This window comes from Cottoperca gobio, chromosome 21 (genome assembly GCF_900634415.1).
Source record: "Cottoperca gobio chromosome 21, fCotGob3.1, whole genome shotgun sequence".
NCBI classification, from domain to species: domain Eukaryota; kingdom Metazoa; phylum Chordata; class Actinopteri; order Perciformes; family Bovichtidae; genus Cottoperca; species Cottoperca gobio.
The window spans coordinates 21,925,145-21,952,617 of record NC_041375.1 but is presented as its reverse complement, the minus strand read 5'-3'; the positions used below and the strand labels follow the sequence as shown (position 1 = coordinate 21,952,617).

Sequence of the window (27,473 nt, the reverse complement as noted above, 5' to 3'; positions counted from 1 at the left end):
CTTTATAATCACGCTACTGCCTCAGTATCACCTCACCGCACCGCCGACCAAGGTCAGCGTCAGTGACCGCCCACGGGAACTGGCAACGCGGCACCAAACCTCCGTGGACCCCGGCAGGTTTTTTTTTTTTTTTTTTGGAGTCACAGGAAAACGACGGTCCCACTACATACTGTAGCTGGACGGATGGAGGAAGCCTCGGTGACAAAGGAGTGAATTAGCTGGAAACACATAACGTCAAGTTTATGAGCGATAAACGAAGTGACACCATGTTGGGAAACCCAGGGTCTTATGCTAACAAGAAGAGGAAGAAGCCTGTTCTCAAACAGTAAGACTTGTCAGAAACTGTTGTTGTGTGACTTAAAATGTGCTTTATGCATTCAGTTGTTATGGCTATTCCGAGAGTATGTGCACCTATAGGCATACATTTAGAAGTTAAAGGTAAAGTAAAGTCCGTAGACGCACCACATACACTTTCCTATATTAAGTAGGTTATTTAGAAAGATGGGCATTACAATTAATTTGTGATTTATACATTAGATTAGGTCATATTCGGTAAATTATTAGACATATTTGCGAAAATGCATAGAAACCGAGTTAAGGTCGACCGCATCCTTCTGTAAACTTTTATCATCTTTATGTTAATTATATATCTATAACTCTAAAAGAAAAGTTGTTTCAGAATAACGAGCACCGCCTGGTAAAGTGTGGTCCTGTGTTTTGTGTTGGCGATTACGGTCTCTTCTGGCTTTGTTTCTCCACTCTCGTGGACTACCTTAAGAATGTGTCGAGCTCGCATGGACCTGGCATGGATATCTTGCCCTCGCGCATTAATCACAATCAAGTTGGAGAGTCGGCTGCTGCTCTCACGCGATGCTCCGAGGAGGGCGGAGGAAGGAGAGGGCTCGCGGGTTCTGAGTATGTTATTGTAATCTGATACGGCCTCGCGCTCCATCGTTGTGGGATCATTGCTGGCTGTGTGTGTGTGTGTGCGCGCTGTAGTGCCTGTTCCTCTCTTTTCTTTTTACAACTCTTGTTTCTTACTCTTTTAAAAGTTTATTTCACAGCAAACCGTGACACTACATGTATGTACAACTACACAAAAGCTGTACTTTAATAAAAGTATCAATACACTAGAGAAACTGCAATACATATACAAGTCTGGGTTTTAGTTTGTACTTCATTATCAAATTAATTCAAATATTAGTTTTAATGTTGGAGCTTGTCCAGGTGAATATTGGACATTCGTCAGCTGACCCAAAGTTTCATACTTAAATGCGAAACTTCTAGCAATAGTATATAGTTACACGGTACTTCTGTTAATTAAAAGCATGTTTATAAATGTGTAAAGTTTTTAAACGAATAAGAGTACAATTTTAACAAGTGATTTTAAATCCTATTGCTAAACACAGATGCACTATGAGTTAACAAAGCGCAGTATAGATATATATGCTTATAGTGATATGGCAATTTGGGTATTGGCTGCTCCCAGTGTAACTCCTAAAATAAAAAGGTGGCCTGTGTGCAGACGCTTGTGTTTCTGTTCAGTGAGGACCGAGGTTTCCTGGACAGCCAGCTGGGCTCAGCTGCACAAAGGCACCATTGAGCCTGACTGTAAAAAGCTGTGGTCACTACACAGGGGCATTCCATGGTCGATCTGGCCATCCAAATTCTCTCTTTTATTACCATAGACGGCTTTTGTGTATGTTGCCAGTGTCCTTCGCCATGCATCCTACTACATTATTAAAATGTAATGTATTCTACGTGCCACCAGAGGAAAAAGTTCTCCATTTTAGTCAACTTGCAAGCCACATTGTTCTTGTGCATTTAACTGCTTGAACCCTGAGTCTTGTACTTCCCATGGTAAAAATGCAAACTCACAACTTCCACATAAACTTACAACTTCCTCATGTCATCACCAGGCAGCAACCTCCGGGTCTAAAAAAAAAGCGAAGCCAACACGGAAGTGTCTTAAACTTGCTTTCTCTCTAATATCCAGCAAGGGGCAACTCTAGAAGTAAGAGTGTATAGAAGTCTATGACACAATTACCCTCACTCCCACTTGATTTATTACCTCAGTAATCATTTTCCTGACAAGTTTATGGTCTCAATTGCTAGTTTCAAGTGTTCTTCAATACAGCATGGTATTCATTTTGTAAGTGATGTTCCCACGTGCAGTAAACTCGACGATAAAGCAAAGTATGCTTTAGGACAGGACTATGTGATCGACAGGCTTTGTACGGTCTGGGTGATGTCCAGGTTTTTGTCTTACAACTTTAACCCTTTCACGTTGTGTTTTCAGTTCATGAAAGTTAATAATAACATTTTGATCGCTTGACATTTGTCACTTCTGGTTGCAAAAAAATCAAGATGACAATGGCCAAAACTCTACCGAAACTGTCGTCTCCCAAATTGACAACTAAAGTACAAGAGCTGACTGATGTATTGCCTTAGCCATATTGTCTGTATGTACCTGCAGTGCAGAACCGCTGAATAATACTCGTATGGAAGATGCTTTGTCTTTTTCTCAGCCCTCGACATTATTGTTTTTCAACAGTAGCAGCACTCCTACAGGTTGCTGTGAAAATATGAGTTAATTATAGTGTATATGGCTCATTAAAGCCCCCCCCCGCCCGCACACACACACACACATGGTACAATGGTAATGTGTACTCATCACTGGGTAAGTGCATTATAAGTTATATGCTTTGTAGTGTGACTAAGCATTTACTTTAGCAAACAATGGTATCCTTAATAAGAAGGGATAATATGCTTTCACCAGTGCAAATGTTTTTTTGCACGGTAATCTAAAGGGATTGTGAGAAACGCACACACAGGCCGAAGTGCTGATAAGAGGTTTGGCAGTGCGCCAAAACACTCCCGGTGAACAGCAACAAAGTCGGCCTTTGTTCTATGCCCTTTGTTTCATTTCCAAAGACACGTCTTCACAAATACCATTTTAAATACTTGTATCATTGTCAAACACTTATACTGGAAAAATGTCTCAATTTATGGCAGAGCTTGAAATAAAACCTGTGGGCCAGCTAACAATAGAACAATATTGAAAGGTGTAATGTTTCTCAATCGGTCTAATATTTCGTTATTTCTATCTACATGGTCGAGTCGGGCAAAGCAGACGAGGGCAGCTGTTGCTCAAGTGGTAAAGCTGGTATGACATTAACAGTAGTGTTGGAGGTTTGATCCCCGGCTATTCCTGTCCACATGCTGAAGAGCCCTAAAGGAAGACACATAACCCACAATTGCACTTGAAGTGTGTAGGTGTAGAAGAAAATGTGGCTTTGTACAGAAGTGTCTGCCAAATGAATGTAATCTACATAATGGCTCAGACTGGGAACTTTGGGATTTCTTTCCCAGACACGAGTACTGTCCGAGTACTGTGAAGCAGTATCTCTAAAAGTGCATGCGTGACACTAAGATAGAAGCAGCCAGCGGGCCTCCCTCCCGTCCCTATTGGAAAACAGAATAGGCTCTTTCCCAAAGCACAACTCTGGCCAGAAAGTTCAGCCCAAAACCAGTCCCAGTCCAAGAGCTTTGAAAAAAAACGTTTGGTGCAAACCTGAGCTGAAGCCAGTGTTTGAAAGTCGTCTCTGAAGAGTTTGGAGCTCGCTCCCTCCCAGATGACGGTGGTTTAAATGGACTCCCATGGTGTCCCCCAGAGTCACGGCAAAAAAACAAACATGAAAACTCTCTTTAGTCATCGCTGAATAGATTATTTCTGCCACACTATTGCCTCTGCATATCTCTGAAGCTCCTTCGACGGGATCAATTTATTGGCGAAGTGATCATATCTGTCCTTTTTCTATGCATTCTTTCTGCTGCTTAATTTAGTTTTGTGCTGTATGATGCAACTGGAGAGCAGCGCACCACATAGTCTGCGGTGTGAGCACGAGTGTTTTTTCTCTCGGCATGAGCGTAACATAAACTTAAATAGAACTGCTTTTGTTGAAACCCACTCATCATCTTTGTACAACATGTTACTTTGTGTGAGTTCTTGATTCTATTGTTTTACCTCTCTATCCTGAAAGCTCTTTGTAAGCTTCGGCCGGCTTTTGTAAACTATCCTACTTTGTTTTCTTCCCAGCAGTCAAACGTTTATATAAAGCACACTTTTCCTACTTTTGAGCCAATTAGTCATCCCTCTGGATCAGGCAGACGCTCCGTCCGCCTTTAGCAGGCGAATGTGTGTCAGTGTCATTACAGCAAACTGAGTGCAACATGGGCTGCCATGACTCTGACACAGAGGTGAATGGGTTCAGAGCTCTACTCTTTTGATCTTGAGATAAGAAAACCAAATAGAAATCGAGGGATGAGGTAAAACATCTGCCTTTCCCTACAATGGACGTCCTGATGTCTGCTGCTCAATGCCGTGATCCATAGCAAATCAAGGTGGAAAAAATTGTTCTGAATGCTGGCTTTTGTCTCCGTGAGGCATTTCTTCAGAGTGAGATCAGTCCCGCTCCATTTCTGAGAAGGTACAGCTCGGGTCTGAAGCCGGCAATCAAGTTCAGGCTACATTCCCTGCAGACTATTCAGTGGCAGAGGAGGAAATTTTATAGCCTGTCATTAACCAAAGTTTCGGTAAAGAGAGAAATTTAGGGAGGAATTTGCAATCTGAAACTGCAGCTATGCTTTGGTAGTTCTAGACCTGGATGAGTTGTTGATGCTAAGGATGCGTTTTAGGGCTGGAACCAATTGTTTTAATGTGATTATATGTGGTCAGTCTGAGACAGATGACTCTTGCTTAAGGACATCTCTAAGAGCTACGGCCTCATGTTTAAGAGTTACTCATGAGGCTTTGCAACACATTGATAGCACAAACAAAGACACTAGTGTGCTCGACTCAAATGTCTTTAAACTTTAATGGATACTGACCCGAAAATCACACAAGTAGAAAATGCAAATAACTGTCAAATAAAAGTTATTTGCGAGTGCAGACGACTGCAACACTTACAGATTGATAAAAAATCAAGCATGCATACATCCAACACCATCAACAATGATTTTACGGCCCAGGAGTTTTTAATGTAAACAGATCAAATTAAACATATATTCTTGCTGCGTCTCGATCACACGGATTTGACAACAGTCAGCAGCCTGTTGCTGTCAGCTGGGTGTCAGTCAGTTTAAACAGCTGGAGACGCCTGCTTGAATAATTAAACGGGGACTAGAGTCCACTATCGGTCTCATGCTCAGCTCGTAAATGGCGGCGTAGTAAATTATTGGTCAGACCAACAGTTGCCAATTCAATTTATTGGCCTTGATAATTCACATTTCATAATATTAATTGCTTTCTCAGTGTACACAAGGAAGCTATTGTCAGTACGTAGATTAAATACATGTTTTTGGCAGACGGTTTGACAGGATTTGTTCATTAAACGTGGTTAAACTACACTACAGATTGGCTCATGCTTATTAACTTCACATTCGTCTCATTTGGTGAATACCCTTGTTAGACTCCCCCCCCTCCCCCACTCCTTCTGCTTTATACAAAAGAAGCTGACTACAGATAGAAAATGTGCGTATTAGCGTACTCTGGCATATTTACAGGATAAATGTGCACTGTCCCTGATAAATAAAGACATTAAAAAGTTAAGAATGATGAAGTTAAATTCTGAAATACTCATTTTGACCTAATAAGTCATAAGTAGGAGACACTATTTAATACTCTATATGTGTTCATGCTGTCATAGCTTTGGTCTACTTTGTCAGAAATGAGCTTCCATATGTATTATAAGCTGTAAGTGTTTGCAGTGAAGGAGTGACAACAGGGGTGTTATGTGTCGTCCCCGTTGCACCCCCTCACTGACACTTGGTTTCACTCCCAGTGTAGCATGTGTGTCTGATTTGTGTGTAATGACTCCTCGAGCCACGTGAGTTTGTATTTTGCACTTGAGCATGGGTGGTCTCAAACCCTGTCGCCCTTAAAGTGAGCGGCAAGCAGAATCAACAATAAAGCCGCTGTCATGTCAAAAGATGGTTTCCAATGCAATGACTCGTGGTGTCACGTACTTGTGCACGCTGGTATCTGTGCTGTTTACTTTGTGCTGAAGAGTCTGTCCTTGAGAAAAAGAAACTGTTTGTACAGATAGAGAGTGGAGCGATATAACATAATGGTCAATCTTTCTCAAGATAAACAACCTCGCCTCATTTTATCTTCCGTTGTTGAGTGGACAATCCACCAGTTGAATATTTAAACAGAAGATTTCATTGTTATCGCCTTATTGCTCGTATTTCACGCTATTAAGTAGCTCGTGCTTTGGGCCCCTGCTTCATCTGTCAAAAGAGTTTACACACTGTGTAGGTCAATCCAACACAGAGCTACTTCCTGTTTCTCTGCCAGTGAGTTTCTACCTGGTATTTATAGAGAGCCAAGCTAACTTGAAAAGATGAAACATGACACTGTTGTCTTGTTCCGAGCTAAATAAGGATCGTGTATTGTAGTTCAAATTAAACGATTATTTTGCTGGCATTCAACATTCTCCGGCTCTCATGAGGCTTCGAGAGTATTCCTGCATCTGAAGTCATCAAAGGCACTGTTGAATCACCTGCACTGTTTATTAGTCACATCTTTATTCCCTGAGTAGGTTTGAAGCATTGCTACAAGTACACATGGCTCATGTTTAATTGGCATGTGTCACCCTGCACAACAGATGGCATGCTCTGGGAGGGCCGGTTAGCCAAGCCTGAAGGACTCAGAGACGGTTCCCAGTCTTTATCACAGACTTTATCAATCAGCATATTTAACTCCTCATTAACCAACTGTATGTTTTTCTTTTTACTCCGCAGAAAGAAGCATTCTGAAGGCAATGAAGTCGTTAAATCGAACCCTTCGAAGCGCCACCGGGATCGGCTGAATGGGGAGTTGGACCGGCTGACGGGCCTCCTTCCCTTTTCCGAGGAGATTCGCTCTCGTCTGGACAAACTGTCGGTCCTTCGCCTCAGCGTGGGCTACCTGAGGGTCAAGGGCTACTTCAAAGGTGAGGACCAGCCCGGGGCAAATAGCAGCACAAACAATCGTTGGAACCGGTACTGATTTGAAAGTAACATAATGCAAATGAACCGGCAGTGCGTTCGACAGACACTTCAGGAATGAGAGGCATGCAGGAATCTGGTTTTAGGAAAACCACATCCTCACTCTTGCAACCTTAAGCCACCCTCTTTGTCAGCAACACCTACAATAGTTACTATAAACACAAATGATGAATTATGAAGTGTACACTGTAAGTTGATTAAACTAGCAAGATCCCTGGCTTTGAAAAAGCTGATGAGTCATGTGTGAGTCAAGCATATGACATCTCTACCACCCGCACATGAGTTTGCTGTTGTTGAGTTTCACAGACATTGTAGCCAAGGTGCTGGCAGACTGCTGAGCGTGTTGCCTCAGGCTTCACTGACGCTGTTAGAATGTATGTCTGTCTGCTTTTTCATACATTTTTTGTGCATTGTTTCGCCTGTGTCATCTTGTAGTTGGACTGAATCTCTGCTTTCTCCATCAACAAAACCCACTGAATCCCGAATGGATTAGAGACTAGATCGCACGCCAGTGAAGCAGTGGCCTCAATGTGCACAGAATCTATTACAACACCATGATCGTATCATGATTAGACATCTTTCTGGCCCTATTCATCTTCACTTTTCTCATTGTCATGTGCAGCTGTTGCTAGTTCATATTAGCAGAAATGTATTTTGTGCAACATGTACTGTTATCACACAGCCAGTTTGACATAGCTAGCGATGAAACACAAACCTAAGAAAGCCAAAATAAATCAGAACGTTTGTAGCGGCAGACTATAATTAGCCAAGTTGTTTGCAGCGTGAACATCCAGTATGAATGGACGCGCTACATGCTGTCAGAGGAGTTGTGACATTCCAGCGCTGCTTGTTCTCACACCCTTTCGCCTACTTGATTGCAATGCGAGCGTTTCACACAATAGTTTCCATAAGCTTTGCACAAGTGCATTTACTGCTTGACCTTTCTAACCTTTGATAAACTGCCTTTAAGTCATTTTGCAGTGGTATATGTGTTTCTCTATTAATAGACAGTTGGGATGAATATGCGGAATTTACTTCCCAAGAATGTATCGTAGATGTTTCAGAGATTTATTTTAAATACAATGTAGTTTGGATTTCTACATTTTAGTTCAGGGGCCACATGCAGCACAATATGATCTCAAGTGGGCCGGACCAGTAACATCACAGCATAATAACCTTTAAATAACCACAACTCCAAATGTTTCCCTTCGTTTTAGTGCAAGAAAGTACAAATACATTCTGAAAATGTTCAAATTTGATCTTTTTACAAAACATTCTGAACAACTTGGACCCTCTGGCGGGCCGGTTTTGGCCCCCGGGCCGCATGTTTGACACCCCTGGAGTACAGTATGTGTTTTATCAAGAGCATATTCCTCTCTGTTCAGAATCAGGTACAGAGTTTGTGACTCATTCAAATGTTTAAAACCATTAAAAAAAAAAGGAGTTCTCCGTGCAAGAAAGCGTCTACATGGTTCTTACTGTTTATATATGGACAGACAGCACATGTGAAATATCAGTGGAGTCCTATTAAACACCTGGAGCCAGATGTTGCATCGACGCTTAAACACTAAAACTATGCACGTGCAATATTTCACACGTAAACTAACATGTTGATAAATGAGGAACACGCAGTCATAATGTGTGCACATCACGTGTACTCGAGACGGTGCCAGACAAGCGCTATAAAAAGAAGTGAAGATCTAACATCTAAAGTTGAGTTGAGTGCATGTTGCAGCCTAAAAGTGTAAACGAGAACAATGTGCGTGTGGCTTTATATATCTGATGCAACAAATGGACAATGCATTTTTCTGTTTTTATTTTTATATTCCACCAGCTCTGTGCACCACTAACTGTGTTTCCAATATTGGGCAACCCAAAAGTATTTCTTTATACGTCACATGGACAACATGGAATTTAAATTTAGGTTGTGAATGCTGCTCGCTGAGTCTGGTGTTTTAAGCACAAATTGTAGAACATTAACTTTTCTTTTGCAATCAACACAGTTATTCCCCACACCTGGATAAAAAGCACTTTACACATGGCAGACATCGTCCTGCAGTTTCTCAGTGCCTCACTGCTCACCCCTCTCCTTCACTTCACTTGACACCAGCAGAAACACACACTGAGAAGACGGTCTGTGTCCTGTAGCGACGCAGGGCAGGATCAAAATCACATGTCACATCACACAGCCCACGTGCAACACATCACCCCGTAAACACTGCTGCTTCTCACTGCCGATCTCAGCTCACCGTAGACCCTTTCACAAGTTTCGTTTATTTTGCTGTCTCAGAAGTAAGAAAGAAATCATCTTTGACCTACGTTATTCATTTAAATGGTCTGTTACTCATTAGTTTGTGTAAATACACATCAAATCAGCCAGTCATGGCTAATAATCAGACAGCAGTACTCTGGGTAAAATTGGTTGTTTATCGAGTGATGTTTCAGTGCTGGCGAGCCTGCGGGTCATTGGCCCCCACTTGAAGATATTCATTGTTTTCTGAAAGAAAGACGCACCACTCAGTAAATAGCTATTTGCAGTGTGTTAGCTGGAAGAACAGGAAGTGTGTTGTAGCCTTCAGAGCATTTAAACAATGACTGAGATAAGTTTGAAGCAGGCGGAACATCTTTGGTATATTTACGTGAGAAAACTGAGAGTCATAAATGGTTCAGTGTGTTCACTGGCCCTTTCATGACTCTGACATCTGAGTTCTGCACATTGTGCGTACTGCAATCATGAGCATCATCACATGGACATATGTAGAATGTGGGCTGCTCTTTCCCCACATTACTGCCTTATGCATGTAACCGTTGTATAATACCCTCTAAGTCTTAAGATCTCAGCTTTAATAGAACAATTTAGTTACTAACTGGGAACATTGAGTTACAAAGATGTTTTCTTTCTTGCTATTAGTAACATGAGAAATGTAGGTCTCTTGTGAGCACCCTAACTTTATGGAAATAAATAAATATACTACACTTTTAATTGCATCATTATGTATGTGAAGGATGCCAGTTTGACAGTAATTAGGGTCAAATCTGGGTCGACCCTTCCTCATGACACTCCTCCCGACCTGGGTTGAAAGTTTCTGGGACCCTGTCTGTCTACCGTGGGATCTCTATTAAGGTAATGATATTGATCTTTAAAAGTCATTTTAACTCCTTGAAAAAAGTTAGAGAGAGAGAGAGAGAGAGAGAGAGAGAAATAGTCCATGTGTGGGAGAGAAAAGGACATTTAACTTGTAATTGTGCATAATTACATGGTTTAGCAGTACACTATAGCTATCTGACAACACTGCAGACTGGAGTCTCTACTAACAGTCACAGTCAGACATTAACCCACGTCGTCCCCCAAAGAAAAGCTCCAACGCCTGTCTCCTGTGTGAAAGTGATCAGAAAGCACCTGGATGCTTTAACAGGCATCAAACACTTTCAGACACCTGTTGGCATGGATGTGACATGTGATACAATATGCAGTGCCAGCTGTTTGATGAGTACACAATGGAAGCCATAAAAATTCATTATTAGATGGGTTATTTGATCGCAGGATCCGGTGTAATATATATCCTGTCAATAAAGTCTTTAGTAGGACAGATTACTATCTGATTATATAACAGACGCTTGATCAGAAGTCGTTCAGATATTATATTCCTTATTGCCAGATTATTGTGATTTGCATTATGGCTGCAACTCACTTGGTTTCTGGATTCATCGATTATTAGTTTGCTCAATAAAATAGTGAACGATGTTGATATCAGCTTCCAGTCCAAGGGGACGTCTTTATACGTCTTGTGTTTTCACTTTAATATGATAAAAAGAAACACATCCAACATCCAACACATCCAACACAGAGATGATTTCATGCTATTAGTCGTGTGTAAATTAGCATAAAGGTGTTGGAGGTTCGTTGTTCTGTTTCACAAAGAGTCTTTGTGTGTCGAGACTTCATTCGTCCCTTTGTTGGTGGAGAACTATGGAGTCTGCTGCAGAAGTTATTAACGAGAGCTTTAAAAAAAAGCATATTGAGCACAAACTGCTGCAGCTGCTCCGTATGGAGTCCAAATTAAATGAGCTTAAATTAATCCAGAGAGGGAAATCTGGAAAGACAATGAGACGGGGAGGAACACATAAGTGTCTCATGTTGCCTTCTGGTGGTACAGCAGGTACAGATGTCCTGATACGGACATGTGCCACTCACTGCATGTTTACCGGTGAGTTTGCTACAGTATATGTCTAACCGAAATCCCCATGGTTGATTGATCCGGGGTTATCCCAGTCTAAACGTAGGCCTATGATGGGTGTTCAAGTGTGGGCCTGCCTAGAATGTAAGATCCCACATATCATTAGGTAAAAGAAAAGAACAAACATCAGACATTTCAGGGGACACGAGTGAGATTAAAGACCTGATAACTCAAAAGAAAGCTATATATGGCTGCCTTGAAATGGCAGATCTTTGAGAGAAAGCTGCACTGTTCGCCTCATTGCGTGACTTTATGAGGCAATACTGGATATTTTGAAAGGCTTGTGGCTCGCTGCTGCTGAAAAATGTGGATTTGCTCTCCAAGTTTATTGAAAACATCCAGGGCCTGTTAGCAATCACAGTTGATGTGGTGACACCGTATCATGTGCTATAATGTCATATAATTTGGTATTTGGGATATCTGACCCATGTACGCACAAAGCCGTACACATGACACAAAGTGTAACAGAAGGAATAAAGAGGTAAGAGCAACATTTAGAGTCCTGGCGACCGCATGCAGCTTGGGAGGAGAGCCCAGGGTTGTTCGGTATTGAATCCCGATGGGCTCATTGTGAGGATTGTTTCTTTGGAAGACGTTTGTTTTACCTACATGTCCTGAAAACCTCGGCGTAATTCACCTGTCAACTCTCCGGGGGGAGATTCACGTCTCAGTATATTGTATCATTTCTTCAATTCCCTCTCTGGAAGCTTCTCTTCTCAGTCTCTCTGCAGCTCTCAAACCACAGCACCCCCCCTCCCCGGCCCTCTGTTGGCCGGAGCCGTGCGCGCCCACCGAGGCTTTCTGTGACATTTAGAGTCTTCCAAAAACAAATGCTTGTGTTTGTTTTTGTGCCGAAACAAAATCAGCCGTCGTCCCACTCAGAGATTTTGGAAGATGGATCAGAAGATATTATTTCATTTATTTAAGGGTTGTGATTCAAACCAGTCTGGAAGGGATTTAAAATTATAAACACTGCTTTTTTTTTTTTAAATCCTGGAGCGTTAATTAGCTTCTAGCGCTGATTGTAATTTGCATATATTTCCAGACAACCGGCGGTTTCAACATCGGGCCAAACGTAACGTTGGAATTTGTGCCTGTTGCCGTACCTGAATCCTTCCCCCCCCCCGAGAGCTTTGACGACCGCCTGGAGACTGATAAGAATCCTTTCAGTGATATGATACGCACGGCATGCCGAACACAGCATCTTGAATTTGACTTTGTTTTCTCGTCTGTGCCAAGTCCAAACGCGATGACATTACTTCTCAAGCAGATAAAAGGAGCCCAGAGAGCCAAAAATAGCTTAAAGTGTTGATTTAAAAAAACAGATGCCCCCAGACTCCACCACCGCCAACACCAAAACAGACATTGTGTCTTGAATAGTATATAATCAGTGTTTATTTTAATCATCAAGGTTTTGCTTGTGGGTTCTGTGCTGCAGCACACAAACCTATTTAAACCCACCGGCTGGCTCAAGAGACTTTGGATGCTCTAAACAAAACCATTTAACATGCAACCCCCCCCCCCCCCCCTCGCCCCTAATGTGGTAATAACATTTTGAAATGCAACAATTTGCAATGTACATTCCCAAAATACTGCCTCCATATCTATAATAGTGCAAACCTCTGTTTTCCATCCAAAGCTGCTCTGACCTTCTCTTCCCTTGACATGACGCTCTTGTCAGATCATAAAAAAGTTCTGGGCTGTTTCCTTCCTTTCCTTTAAGCCATGGACGTAAGCGGGGACATTAATCAGAAGACTAATGGGAGGTTGAGCCTGTGGACGGAGTCACCCAGCTCATTGGTTGTTATTTGTCGCAGGCACTGCCCTTTCCTGCACATCTGCGTGAGAACAGAGATCTCTGTACAGGATCTACTGGAACTAAATGTTTTCAAATCAAGATAATATTCCCCTATGCATTGCTGGCATGCTTTATACTCTCTCAACCTGGCAGACTTCCAGGCCGTGACAGCGTTTCCTTTTTGTTCCCCCCTCCTTATTTTAAGTGTCTCCCACATTCACATGCTAATACTATAAAGAAGAGTGTGCACATAGTTTTGTTTATTTTAAGCATTTCCAAAAAGCTTAAGCCAGTCATGTCTGTGTTTTATTCTTACCATCCAGCGCTTCACGCTTCAGTGGCACCACTTTATACTCTGCTTTAACATGTTTCCCCCCCGAATAGTCAGACTTGATTGCATGTAGAAAAACTCCTCGGCTCCTCACAGTTCTTTGGATTTCACTTAATTACCCCATGATGAAAAGGCTACCTCATTGCCTGAGTGACAGCGATGTTTGCCTGGAGTGAATCTTGCATCAAAGGCATGCTCTGCATTTCATCAATCCTATAATGGCTTGTTTTCTGAAACAGGAAGCTGCAGTTAGAAGCTTAAAAGTGACCTCTCTCGGTGTCCAATTACACCTTTTGAAAGTATTAGAAGAAGCTTTTAGGGCGGCTGTGTTTTGTATGAGAGTGTATTACCGCTGTGAAATATGGTCTACGGCGGGGGTGCCAAACATGTGGCCCGCGGGCCAAAACCGGCCTGCAAGAGGGTCCGATCCGGCCGGCGGGATGACTTTGCAAAGTGTAAAAATGAGTTGTTTTGATCATAAAGTAAAAGCCTTTGTAGACACACTGTGATCGGTAAGTTGTAACACACATGTGAAAATGATAAACTAATAATATTGTTGAAATTGCACATTTTGTTTCTTAAGAAATGTTGTTCATAATGTTTTGTAAAAAGATTAAGTTTGAACATTTTCAGAATGTACTCTTTTGCACTAAAACAAAGGGAAACATGTGGAGTTGTGGTTATTTATAGGTTATTATGCTGTGATGTTACTGGTCCGGCCCACTTGAGATCACATTGTGCTGCACGTGGCCCCTGAACTAAACTGAGTTTGACCCCCCTGTTCTACGGGCTGTTTTAGCAAAGAGCTACACGTTGTAAATTTCCCATCAGACTTCTTTTGCTGTTAGTCATCGGACGTCAAATGCAAAACGTACTTCTCTTGAGGGGTTCATGTTTGTTCCTGGATTAAACCCCACCACAGAGAACCGGGGTTTTCCATAAAACAACGCAGAAGCTGTGTCTGAGAATGTCGAAAGCATATTTGCGTGATAAATAACGGAAAATGTGAACGGACATTGTGGTCAGTTTTCTGTCGATCCACTAATCAGTTAAGTAGCCGTGACGCTCATCTATCTAGTATCGCAGTGGTGCTGGGAAAGTCCCACGCTGAACCGTATATCAGTTCTCGAGCTATCCACGGCGACCACAGCGAGGAAGACGGCTTCTAAACTCTCTTCAGACTCGAACACCGTCCGATTCCATCAAAAGATATCAAACAGCATTGAAAACAATGATTGTGCAACGGTATTTTGGTCACACATGAACAAACGCTTCCCTGCTCTGTGGAGGCGGTGTGTGTGTGTGTGTGTGTGTGTGTGTGTGTGTGTGTGTGTGTGAGTGAGTGTGTGTGTGTGTGTGTGTTTGATGTTAGTGGGAATCTGTGCTTTTCTTCCTTCACTGCCTCCCACAAACTTACAGTTTATGTCTTTCCAACTTCTGGTCAAGCTCTGGCAAAGTATCAATAAACATATTTCTCCTGCAACCGCATGGAGAACTGTGAGTGCACCACTCTACAGAGCCACAAACTGTTGAGCTTTGAGCAGCGGAAAAAGAAGTGGAGGGTGAACATCATGCAGAGTTCGAATGAAAACAAGCAGACTGCCACAGAGAGGCCCACGTACTCACGCAAACACTGCATAGAGAAAGGAAGAACAGTTCGACTTAAAGTGGCGTGGTCTACGTTTGGCTGAAACACTTTTTGTGTGTGTGTGAATGCGTGCATGTTCATTTCTATCTGTTTGATGGTTTTTTATCCCGCACTGGCTGCACGTGTAGCTCACATTAGATGCTGAGAGGAGTTGTATGCATGGATCGCATTGTGTGTCAGGCCTGTAGCTTGGTGCGGCGTAGACGTGTCAGGCTGTGCAGGTCTGAGTGTTTGTGTAAACACTGTGTGAGTTCTAGCTGAAGGGTGGGGAGTGTCTGTGTGTCTGTGTTTGCGGGGGAGTGTTCAGGGGCCCCTTACCTCCTTAAAGAAGTTGCGTGACAGGACTGGAAGGACGGGTTGGGAGAGGCCATATCCTGGGATTTTCCTGTAGTCGCCGTCCAGATAAAGGAAAGCGCTCTTGTCGGCTATTGCTTACAATAAAAACCTCAGGGTCAGAGTGTGTGTGTGTGTGTGTGTGTGTGTGTGTGTGTGTGTGTGTGTGTGTGTGTGTGTGTGTGTGTGTGTGTGTGTGTTATGTCTGCGTACGTGTGTGCAAATATGCAGGCTGCCAGATCAGTGTACCAGCAATGAGAAAACCTTCTGGCAGGGGGCCAACAATTAAAGCGCGACCAGATAGCCTGCTTTACTTCTTTCTTCTGCTGCTGCTGCTGCTGCTACACACTCATGATCTTCCATTCAAAGGATTTGTTTAAGTGCAGAAGAGTTTTGTCCAAACGTGGCCTACGGGGTTCCCAAACTAAAGAAATTCTTAGTGGACTGACACTCGACACTCAAATCTGTGAAGCTGAGTTTCTTCACATGGTTGTGACAGCGAAAGGAAACAGTTTACTATAAAGTATGTCACTTATTGTGGTTGGTCATAAGTCATAATAAGTCTGTATTTGCTTATTTCTGCATCGTATCCAGCCTTAAGACTTGCAGCACGAGCATTTTCAACCACAAACATGCAAACTGTTTCCGATGCCAACGTCTTTCAGAGCATGACTCTTCTGAATTTGAGAAGCAGTGGAAACATGACATGACACGGTGAGGCTGCCCAGAGAACAATGCTGAGCAGTGAGAAGGATTTCAGCAGAGAGGCTGAGCGACTTAACCAGGATGCCAAAGTAAAGAGAAAACCAACAGTGGAGCTGAGTCGCTGTTGTACTCGGTGCAGGCTGCGCTGACTGATCGGCGTTAACAAAGTGATGCAACTTCTGCCGACATTGCACGCTTGGTGAGCCTGTGTGTTTGCAACCAAGCGCCTCACACATCTCCCCAATATGAAACCACGACAGAGACGTTGCCAAGTTGTTGTTTTTCGTAACCTCATACCTGGAAGTGGTTGTCTAAACTGGCTTTGATCTCTGGATGACATGCTCTCGACATCCAGCGGCTCATACGAGCGCTCGTAGTGTCCTGTTACTTCAGGTTCTGTCAGTCACAGGACCTCTCGAATGGCACAGATAACGTTTGACTACAGTAACGTGTGTGTGTGATGGACAGGCCTCTTAACTTAACAGAGGAGTTTGTATTTATAGCCTTAGAGAACAAACCTGTTTTGCCGATCTCCGCCTCAAACATGCCGAGGCATATGAAACGAGTTCTCGGCAATCAGATTTGACTTCTGAAGGAGTAATTAAGCAAAGCCACATACTGTGCATCAGGAAAAGAGACTACAAGCAGTATTTCTTCAGGCAAGATGTAAGATTAGATGCTGCTGCCATGTGATAGTTTGCAAAGACTATATGAAAGAGTCATTATCTGTTCCACCGTGCTGCATGTGTAGGGGAACAGGCTACTACCGTTTATCACAACTTGCCTGCTGCGTTTGTGCTTTTACACCCGTCAAATGAGAACTTCCAGAAGTTTGCCGCAGTACTGTACGACTTTAATAACATGTCATTTATTTCAGTGGAAGAAAGCTACATGTCAGGCATTACTGTTGGTAGTGCTGTCTGAATGTGATTATGGCTCTCTACTTTATTAAAGTCAGCGATGAGTGATAAGAAAGTACAGATTAAGAGAAGAGTCACTTTTTTGAAATCTCTTTGAATCAGCTGTTTTTAAAAAGAACTGTAGTGGCCTGCGCACCCTCTGATTTGACATTTTATCAAGAGATTGTTTCTTATTTATATTAAAGACGAAACTGCAGATCTGTGAACTGGCCTTTTTCAACCTTTCCGGAAGAAAAACTGACTTTGGAAAAATAATAAAATAAAGTTTTCAGGTAAAAAGCAGAGGAATCACCCATGTGAGCCATGTTCTAACATTGTTTGGGGGTCATTTAGGGTACGGTCAGCACCCCCCCAAAGCAGTAAACCAAGGGGAAACACTGCAATTATCTAAACCAAATTATTCAAACCAAGTGAAAGGGAATCCTAAGTGTGTAACCCAAACTGTCCGTTGTAAGACATTTACTTTGACCTACTGTGCTTACCATAGTTTCTTAGATAATGGGGGGATGTTACTGTGTTCCCAGGTTCCCCACACAATCCTTGACATCGCTGAAGGATATAATGCATAACCTTGCTGAATTTTCTTTTTTTGTCACCTTCTGCGCAGCGACCATAAAGAACAGTAACGGCAGTCTGATGTTTCCTGGGAACAACATGGACACCGCAGGCTTCTCTGAGGGGGACCTACTGCTCCAGGTACAAGTTAACCTCTGGGGGAAAACAAACGTTCAGACATAAATGTGTCTTTAAAGTTCATATTTTATCATATGCTTATTATTTATCGTAATGCTTGTTACTTATGGCTTTTATTTGTACAGCAAGCAGCAAAAATACTGTAACTTTTAGAGGGATATGAACTAGATTTCCACACAGATCTTCGGTAACATGCACCCTTGTAACAAAGCAAGCGTCAGCCAAGTCCCAGAGTCCAGCTCGTAAATGCTTATTTGATCTGTTCATGTCACGCTGCGGTCACTGACTGTGTACAGAGACTGCACTCTGCAACTGTACTTCCATACACACCACAATATTACACAGAACACATGAAATCAAGTCATTTGGTGCTTTATCTTGGTTTGGTTTCTATCTCCAACATGCTTGAACTCACTACTCTTTCTCTCGCTGTGTTTGTCCTGTAGCAGTTGCATACACTAAATGACACTTACAATGTAAAAAGTAATGGAGGAATTCGCCTACAGCGAACCAATTTAACACACGATCAGGAGGAGCAGGGTCACGAAGCAAAGGTCAGAGGACACGCATTTACCCGCTCTGATCTATGTAACTGTCAGTCTGAAAGCACAAAGAGCACAAGCTCACACACACTAGATTAAAACATAGTGTGATGAACTGATGAACAGCCTGAGGCCCGCAGGTGCAGAACTAGACTTTGTTTATTTGTGAGTTTGTGGCGCTGAGTAAAACTAATCCAGGTCTATCTATGTAGGAGGAAGTTTTGACAGGTGGAGCTTCTCGTCTTAGTGTCTCTTGCCAAAGCTTGATCACGCTCTGTGGCTCCTCACACAACCAGCGCTTTGTCAAGTACCCTACGTCTTGTTTATTGACGCTCACCTGTCAGGTACATTTCCACACTTTGGACTGCAGAGTGATCACCACAGGGAGTGATTGTTTCTGATACAAAGAGCCTTTGAGCATCCGCAGCTGTTGGTGTTGTTTTGGCAGCAGGATTTCAGATTTAAATTGAATTTATTTACATTTTTTTAGAAACAAAAGTTGAATTATACAAAGATACTTAGTTTTTTGGGGACTGAATATATTCTGAGCTGTCCTCTGTCTGTTTACCGTAAACTGGCCGAACTGCCCTGTGGTAACAGCAAACACTACGACTTAAAGGGACAGTTCACCCCAAAATCACAAATCCATATTGCGTGTGTGTGTGTGTGTGTGTGACATGTATGTGCTTTAAAGCTACTTTAAGAAACCTCTGTGAGTGCTGACTGACTGAGTGAGTTCTCTCTGCAGGCGCTGAACGGGTTTGTGATCGTGGTCACGTCAGACGGATCGGTGTTTTATGTCTCTGCCACAGTCAAGGACTACCTGGGCTTTCATCAGGTGAGATTCTGGCTAATGTTATATTAAATGCAGTATTATTCATGCTTCCTATGAAATCCTTGAAATCCTTGAAAGTTTGGGAATTATAGGCGAAAAAATTAGAATTGATATATTTTGTGCAAGAATAGTAATTGAAGTTCTCTTCAACTCGTATACAAGTCTTTATATACAACACATTGTTTTTCGGTGCGGTGTACAGCACAATTGAGTAGTGTTCACATTTTAAAGCCTCTCTCTTGGTGTCTGGGAGCTTCTGTGTAGTAACGACTCAAACTACGCCGTGTTGGGTTCATGAGTTTGAGGTGAAATAGGGCCTGGAAAGTCTTGGAAAAAGTGTGAACCCTGAGTATTAAATAGTCATCCCTTATAGACTTGAAAGGTGGCTGTTATTCCTCAAACCATGTAGAGACCCCCTCGTGTCCTGCATGGACATATACATTACTCCTGCAGTAGAAACCACTCTGGAGCTGTCAGTCATATGTTCTAAACATGGTTGAGCAAGAAAAACACTTTCAGAGGAGCTGGGCACATCTCATGTCTAAATATTGTGAACTGTTGATGAAGTGTCGTGTGCTATCTCCGCTCCTCAGTCCGATGTGGTTCACCAGAGCGTGTTCGAGCTCATCCATACTGATGACCGAGCCTTGTTCAGACAGCAGCTTCACTTCGCTCTGAACCCCCCCGGCTCTGCTGGCGCGGGAGGAGATGGTAAGAACCGTGAATGACTCGCTGACATAAATCAATGTTTCAGGTAAATTGGTTGTGACGTGTGATGTTTGATCTTTAGGCTTGCAGAGTTATGGCAGTACAGTGATGTACAACCCCGAGCAGCTTCCCCCGGAGAACTCGTCCTTCCTGGAGAGGAGCTTTGTGTGTCGCTTCCGCTGCCTCCTGGACAACTCCTCTGGCTTTCTGGTGAGTACAATATCACCGGGTGGTGATGGCCTAGTGGTACGCCTTCCAAACAAAACACTAGAAGGTCGGGAGTTCAATACCAGGCTGCCACCAGTTACTCATCTCATTTTTCTTTGACCTAAACCAGGCTCTCAAGTTCCAGGGGCGACTTAAGTACCTCCATGGCCAGAGGGTTTTAAAAGAGAACGGGACCTGTAACAAACCTCAGCTGGCACTCTTCACCATCGCTATGCCCGTCAAGCCTCCGACCATTGTGGAGATCAGATCTAAAATGCTGCTCTTTCAAACCAAACACAAGCTGGACTTCACACCCATGGGCGTCGACAGCAGGTAGTACAAATCCTTCCATTTTTACCTCTCAAAAAAGATCTGTTGCTTGTTAACTAAAGTTTATTCCAGTTCAAGAAACGTAATGTTTCTTCTTGTCTCTCCCTCCAGGGGGAAGATTGTTCTGGGCTATTCAGAGACTGAACTGTGTATGAAAGGATCCGGCTATCAATTCATCCACGCAGCTGACATGATGTACTGCGCCAACAACCACATCCGCAGTATGTTAGCAACAACATGTCCGCATTAAAATGTATAAAACGACTAAACAAATGAAATACATTTGCACCCAATAACATGTTAAACTCACCTTTTTAAGAATAGTTCCAACAGACATGTTCTGCCACCTGACTGATCACCTCTTGTTGTGTTTTTGTCACAGTGATTAAAACAGGAGAGAGCGGTCTGACTGTTTTCAGGCTCCTCAGTAAGTCTTCTGGTTGGGTGTGGGTGAAGGCCAACGCCAAGCTGATCTACAAAGGAGGCCGACCTGAATTCATCATCGCATATCAGAGAGCTTTAGTGTGAGTGTTTGATCCTTCAAGACCTTCACTGTCAGTGCATTGGTTGCTACAATTCTGGAATTACAGGACTGTCTCAGAAAATTAGAATATTGTGATAAAGTTCTTTATTTTCTGTAATGCAATTAAAAAAACAAAAATGTCATACATTCTGGATTCATTACAAATCAACTGAAATATTGCAAGCCTTTTATTATTTTAATATTGCTGATTATGGCATACAGCTTAAGAAAACTCAAAAATCCTATCTCTAAATATTAGAATATCATGAAAAAGTATACTAGTAGGGTGTTCAACGAATCACTTGAATCGTCTAATTAACTCGAAACACCTGCAAGGGTTTCCTGAGCCTTGAAAAACACTCAGCTTGGTTCAGTAAACTAAATCACAAGTATGGGGAAGACTGCTGATCTGACTGCTGTCCAGAGGACCATCATTGACACCCTCCATCAGGAGGGTAAGACACAAAAAGAAATGTCTCAAAGAGCAAGCTGTTCACAGAGTGCAGTTTCAAAGCACATCCACAAAAAGTCTGTTGGAAGGGGGAAATCTGGCAGGAAACGCTGCACAACCAAGAGAGATGAGTGCAGCCTTAACAGCATTGTGAAGAAGAGTCGCTTCCAGAATTTGGGGGAGCTTCAAAGACAGTGGACTGAAGCTGGAGTCCAGGTATCAAAAGCCACTGTTCACAGACGTGTCCGGGAAATGGGCTACAATAGCCGTATTCCCATGGTCAAGCCACTTCTGAACTCAAGACAACGGAAGAAGCGTCTGACTTGGGCTATGGAAAAGAAGCACTGGACAGTTGCAGAGTGGTCCAAAGTCCTCTTTTCAGACGAAAGCAAGTTTTGTATTTCATTTGGAAGTCAAGGCGCCAGAGTCTGGAGAAAGGCTGGAGAGGAGGAAAATCCAAGTTGCTTGAAATCCAGTGTGAAGTTCCCACAGTCAGCGATGGTTTGGGGAGCCATGTCAGCTGCTGGTGTTGGTCCACTGTGTTTCATCAAGCCCAGAGTAAATGCAGCTGTGTACCAAGAGATTTTAGAGCACTACATGCTTCCGTCTGCTGAAAAGCTCTATGGAGATGAGGAATTCATTTTCCAGCATGATCTGGCACCTGCCCACAGTGCCAAAACCACCAGTAACTGGTGTACTGACCATGGCATTACTGTCCTCGATTGGCCTGCCAATTCCCCTGACCTGAACCCCATAGAGAATATGTGGGGTATTGTGAAGAAGAAGCTGAAAGACACCAGACCCAACAATGCTAATGAGCTAAAGGCCGCTATTGAAGCATCCTGGGCATCCATAACACCTCAGCAATGCCACAGGCTGATTGCCTCCATGCCACGCCGCATTGATGCAGTAATCCGTGCAAAAGGATTCCCAACCAAGTACTGAGTGCATTAATGGACATTTTCAAATGTTTGATTTTGTTTTGCTGTTATAAATCTTTTTTTTTTACTTGGTCTGAGGAACTATTCTAATTTTTTGAGATAGGATTTTTGAGTTTTCTTAAGCTGTAAGCCATAATCAGCAATATTAAAATAATGGCTTGCAATATTTCAGTTGATTTGTAATGAATCCAGAATGCATGACATTTTTGTTTTTTTAATTGCATTACAGAAAATAAAGAACTTTATCACAATATTCAAATTTTCTGAGACAGTCCTGTAGATGTCCTGCTAAAAAGGGCAAAAAAGACACCTTCTCGAACCGCGTTCCTTACTGAGCTGATAACACTCTGATCTTGGGTTCAGTAATGCAACGTGTGCTCTCTGGTCTGTTTCAGCAACGCTGAGGGTGAGGAGTATCTGCGTCAGAGGAGGCTGCAGCTTCCCTTCAGCTGCACCACAGGAGAGGGCGTCCTCTACAACACCGGCCCCATCGTGGACGTCGCACACTTTCAATTCAATAAAATGTTTGGCAGCATGAATGACATGGAGGACGTGCTCCCCGGCTCTTTGGTGGACTGCTTCCTGAAACAGGACGAGGCGGCCTACATGCAAACAGTGGACACCTCTGTATCTGTGGATCAGGTGTTCATGGAAAGCGAGGCCCTGGTCAGCATCGGCAGCGACTCGTGGCAGGAAGGTGGAGCTACATTCACATCAGAACCTGTCGTAGTGAAAGAGGAAGCCAAGCAGTCAGTGATGGCTGTGTTTGACAACCTGGGGAAATTGACTCAAGATGGTGACTTTTGTGCAGCGTTGCAGAGCCTGGAGGTCGGCGATTCAGAGCTGGTGGAGTGGGAAAATGCCCTCAAGAGATTAAGTCAGGATGAGCAGCAGCAAAACAATGTCGGGTCCGAGCTGGACAACATCCTCACGAATGACATATTTGACTACATTGATACCGTTTTGTTCAAAGAGAAGGAAAAAGATTGTCTTAACGCCAGCCCTCCCAGCTGCCTCACAGCAGTCAACAACAATCAGCAAGACCCCTTCACTCAGGCTGCCCAGCTCTCAGCTGCTGGACTTGCTCAACCGCAGTTGTTTCAGACACACAGCTCTGATCTTACTTACTCTCCAATGAATGGACTCTACGCTCCCCAGCACAATACAATGAATGGCCCAGTGATTGCAGGCCAAAGCTTAGCAGAGTCTGCTCAGATATTCAGCAGCACCCAGAAACTCTCCCACAATGGCTGCCTGATTCCTCAGGCTGACACCAACCTGCGCCCTCTTCAACAGCTGCAGCTCCACGACATTTTCAGCCCGTCTATAGAGCTCCCAGAGCTCACTGTCCCTGGCGCCTCAGCTGGTGCCGCCTCAGCCCCTTTTCAATCCTGTAGGCAGGCGTCTATCAGCCACATGGGCCGAGCTCGTGGGATTTCTGCGCAGACGCAGTCCAACCCACTTCTGCGGTGCCCTCAAAACAATTTGCAAGCTCCAGCTGTGGCAGCAAATGGACTGTTACTGCAGAGCCTTGTTCAACAACCAAACAATGTAGCACCCGGTGTGATGGACATTTTGCCACCCCTGATTCCTTGCAGGGACTTTAATTCCGCCAGCACACCTAATATTACCGTTCCCTTTGCCACAACTTCCCTGCAAGGGAGCACAACTTTTGAAACGCACAACCACCAGGTTCAGCAGTGGCCGCAGAGCCAGCAGAAGCTGCCTCATGCTGGCATCATGCAGAACGGACACGAGCTGATGCCAGCATGTCACAGCCAAACGTCAGAAAGCCAAACATTCCCGCGTGCTGGCCTTTGGCCAAGGAGTGTCACCGGCATGAACCATCCTCAGCAGGGAGGGCTGACATGTGGCCAGACAGCTACTCACAGCAGCTGCATGTTCGACCAGCACTTTTCTTCCAGTCCAGCAGGAGGCGACGTCCTGGCTCTCTCTGGGTTGTCAGGCCTGAGGGGGGCGAACACGTCTCTGGATCAGAGTCCTCCTCAAGGTTCCTGCTACTTCCAGTGGAGCCACAGCGAGTCTGTGGTGGGAACATCAGCCATCAACCAGGAGAACGCCAACATCAGTCCTCTGACTGCTCCGCCCAACTTGTCCACTTCAGAGCACACACTCAACATTCAGCACTACCTGTGATGCCACAGACAGACACAGGTAAACTAAAACAAGATCATTCATGATAAATAAATACTGTTGGACCACTTTTAGTGCCTCAAATAACATTATTTGTATTGTCAAATCTGTTGATTTACTATTTAAATTAACCAATATGTTGTTAAGTCTATACAATGTGAGAATATAGTGACACATGCCATTTACAGATTCCATGAACACAAAGGGGGAAATTCAAGTTGCTTGTTTTGTCTCACAGTTGTAAACCTAGAAATGTATTTATCATGATGTGAAACAAAGAAGATTGACACATTCTCCTCATTTTAGAAGCTGCAATCAGAGCATATTACTGATAATTCTTTAATATATATATATTTAATTCACATATATAATTCACTTAACTAATTATTCTGGGACTAATTGAATATAATAAAGTAGAGAAAATTGAAAAACGGTAATATTAAAGGTAAAAATGTAACAAGCTTAAAGGGTCAGTTCACCAAAATGACCTAAAAACAGTGACGGAAAATGTTATTTCATTGTGTGCTGCATTAAGCACGGATCATTCTTATAAAGAAAATATTCGGGCTTAATTATCATGATTTATAAATAACACCGTGTGTCCTCTCTCTATTCAGCAGGATGAAAGAGTCTCCGCTGAATGCAAAGGGATGTTTGCCACTCCTGCTGGCGATGCGTCCGTGTGCCCGACAGAGTCGAGTCACGCCATCTTCTTATTTCTGTAGCCAAGAAATCCCGGAGAAAGACAAAAACTCAGTATAGTTCGCCTGTATCAGTGCTTACCCACTCTCATGCTTACCCGTATTGCCATATGTTTTATATAACTCTGTAACATTTATATTTTGTCCAGTCTGTAATGTTTAAACGTTTTGCTTTTCAGTTTTTAGTGAAGATACACTATAGTAATAATGAAGTATAAAGCCACAAGTGCGTTTACCAGGATGGAGCTTGAGCCAGCTAAGAGGATTGGTCAAGAAAATCCAAATAGCCAAAGAAATAGGTTTTTATAAGGGAAACCAGGTGTTGTTAAGTCCTTGTTTTCAGCCAGGGACATTCATCTATCCACCCAGTATACATGCCTTAATAAAATACATATGTAAATATATATATATATATATATATATATATATATATATATATAATCATTCTAAACTTCGCTGACAAAGTGGAGACTTTGTCATCAGTGTAAAGAATCACTGAAAGTGATCGCTACCTGAAAGCACATCTGTACCTTCAAATTAATATTATTACGGATCAATCAAACCTTAAATGTGGTCGATTTAAGTGTATGAATACAATCTGTAACTAGACTGTTAGTTATTTGTTTCACCAAAAGATCCCACAAATGTACAGAATGCCTCATGTCATACATGTGTTAATCCGTGCCGTATAAATGTGCTTTTCTGGAGAGTGATTTGTCAGTCTGGGACGCATGGACCCAAAATGTAGGTCCGACAATCAGGAAGAACTACCAATCTGAGGGTCGCTTTGTTTCCATCTCAGTGACGTCTTTTAAAGTGAAAATAAGCAACGCTGCAGTTATTTCAAATGCACTGCTGCTAACTAAGACCTTTACTTGTGGGTAACTTTAGGAAGCATCTCACTCATGTCTACAAAGCAAATGGAACTAAAAGGAAACTGCAAGTCCTGAGCCAACGAAATCAGTCCATCAAAAATGTCTCGACTCTTCTCCAACACGCCACGCCCCCCCCCCCCAAACTACTCAACGAAAGGTTCAGTGATTGCAAGAAAGAAACAACAGATAACGTGTTACTATAACGTTAATGTTTTAACATCCATACAACATGCAATCAGCTGACGGACGACCTGAATCCACGTTTTAAACGATTGTCGGACGTCTTCAAAGCCTTTTGAGAAGGAACGGATGCAGTCGCTACATTTGGATGCAGCTCATAGCTACAACTCTGCAGCAGCCCTCACCCCCACAGTCTGTGGCCCTACATAGGAACAGCCTAAAATATATATATTGCTTAAACCCAAACATTAATTTATACGATAGCATACAGCGTGACCATATACACTTTCTCGTGCCTTCATGCCGGATCGGCAGCTTAGAAATATCTTCATATACAGTCCATATATCTGTGCCTCGATGTATGAAGCATCTTAATATAATATTTCCTTCACTAGTTTTTCTAAGGCAAACCTGTAGAACTTCACTAACTTAAGGGAAGCCATGTCCAGTATCTTTACTGTCAATGATCCTGCATTGTGCATTTCAAGGCTCTGAGGAATTTCTTAAAGTCCCATCCTTCACAATGGACACAAGGGAACACGCTTAACTTGACCTATCGCCATAGAGATGGTGAGATTTCCTTCATCGATGAGCAGCGTATTTAGCATCAAGACTGGAGATTTAAACTAGTCGAACAATTCATTCATATTCACTTTTGTCTTTTGTTTTGGCTCCTTTTTTTTTATCAGCTTTTGTTTGTTACCAGGTGTTTGTAATCTCCACACTACAAAAAAATAAACAGCATTAATGATTTGGATTAACATCATTAACCTGGCAGCTTTACCGTATTCCTGCTGCACTGTGGGAAATCACTCAGTATTTTAGCTTTGCTTGAGAATTCTATTGTGTATGTTTGGTGACATCTTGAAATCCTAAAAGTCTGAGGGCACAGATGAATATGGCCTCCTTTCCTGTGTCCTGTTTTTTTTTTACTTATCGTTGTTTGTTGTCGTGGACTCTTCCTCCTGTTGAGGATCTCAGAGCGGACTGGAGGCTATAAGGACAGCCTATAAATCGCCTTGGATATTGAACTTTAATACAGACGCGTCGTGACTGTAGCCACTATGAAAAAACCTGGAGCCAAATGTTTTATTCACAGCGGTGTTGATGTTTTTATGCTAACATGTGCCTTGCCATATTTCTGTTATTCATAAAAAAATTTTTGAAAAAAAATCACAACTGTTCAGTTTCATGTAATCCACTTTAGCCAAGTAGTTATAGTATCTATATCATAATGTATGTATTAAAACAACAGCTTTTGTCTACTGTTAAATGCTTTTTTCATAAATATATGTGTGCAATGATCAAAA

At 42.8% G+C, this 27,473-nt stretch overlaps 1 protein-coding gene across 2 annotated transcripts; it reads left to right on the top strand.

The window, feature by feature from the left end:
* Positions 1 to 164: 164 nt before the first annotated feature.
* LOC115026164 (aryl hydrocarbon receptor-like) lies at positions 165 to 27,473 on the top strand. Of its 2 annotated transcripts, none has more exons than XM_029458831.1 (11): positions 165 to 325; positions 6,805 to 6,995; positions 17,631 to 17,719; positions 19,007 to 19,096; positions 19,687 to 19,804; positions 19,884 to 20,011; positions 20,139 to 20,341; positions 20,450 to 20,559; positions 20,721 to 20,862; positions 22,649 to 24,428; positions 25,028 to 27,473. In XM_029458831.1, the coding sequence occupies exons 1-10, from the start codon at positions 243 to 245 to the stop codon at positions 24,408 to 24,410; spliced, it is 2,916 nt and encodes a 971-aa protein (XP_029314691.1). In that variant the 5' UTR covers positions 165 to 242; the 3' UTR covers positions 24,411 to 24,428; positions 25,028 to 27,473. The 2 variants fall into 2 exon arrangements, with proteins under 2 accessions (XP_029314691.1, XP_029314689.1); XM_029458829.1 differs by having other exon boundaries at positions 25,025 to 27,473.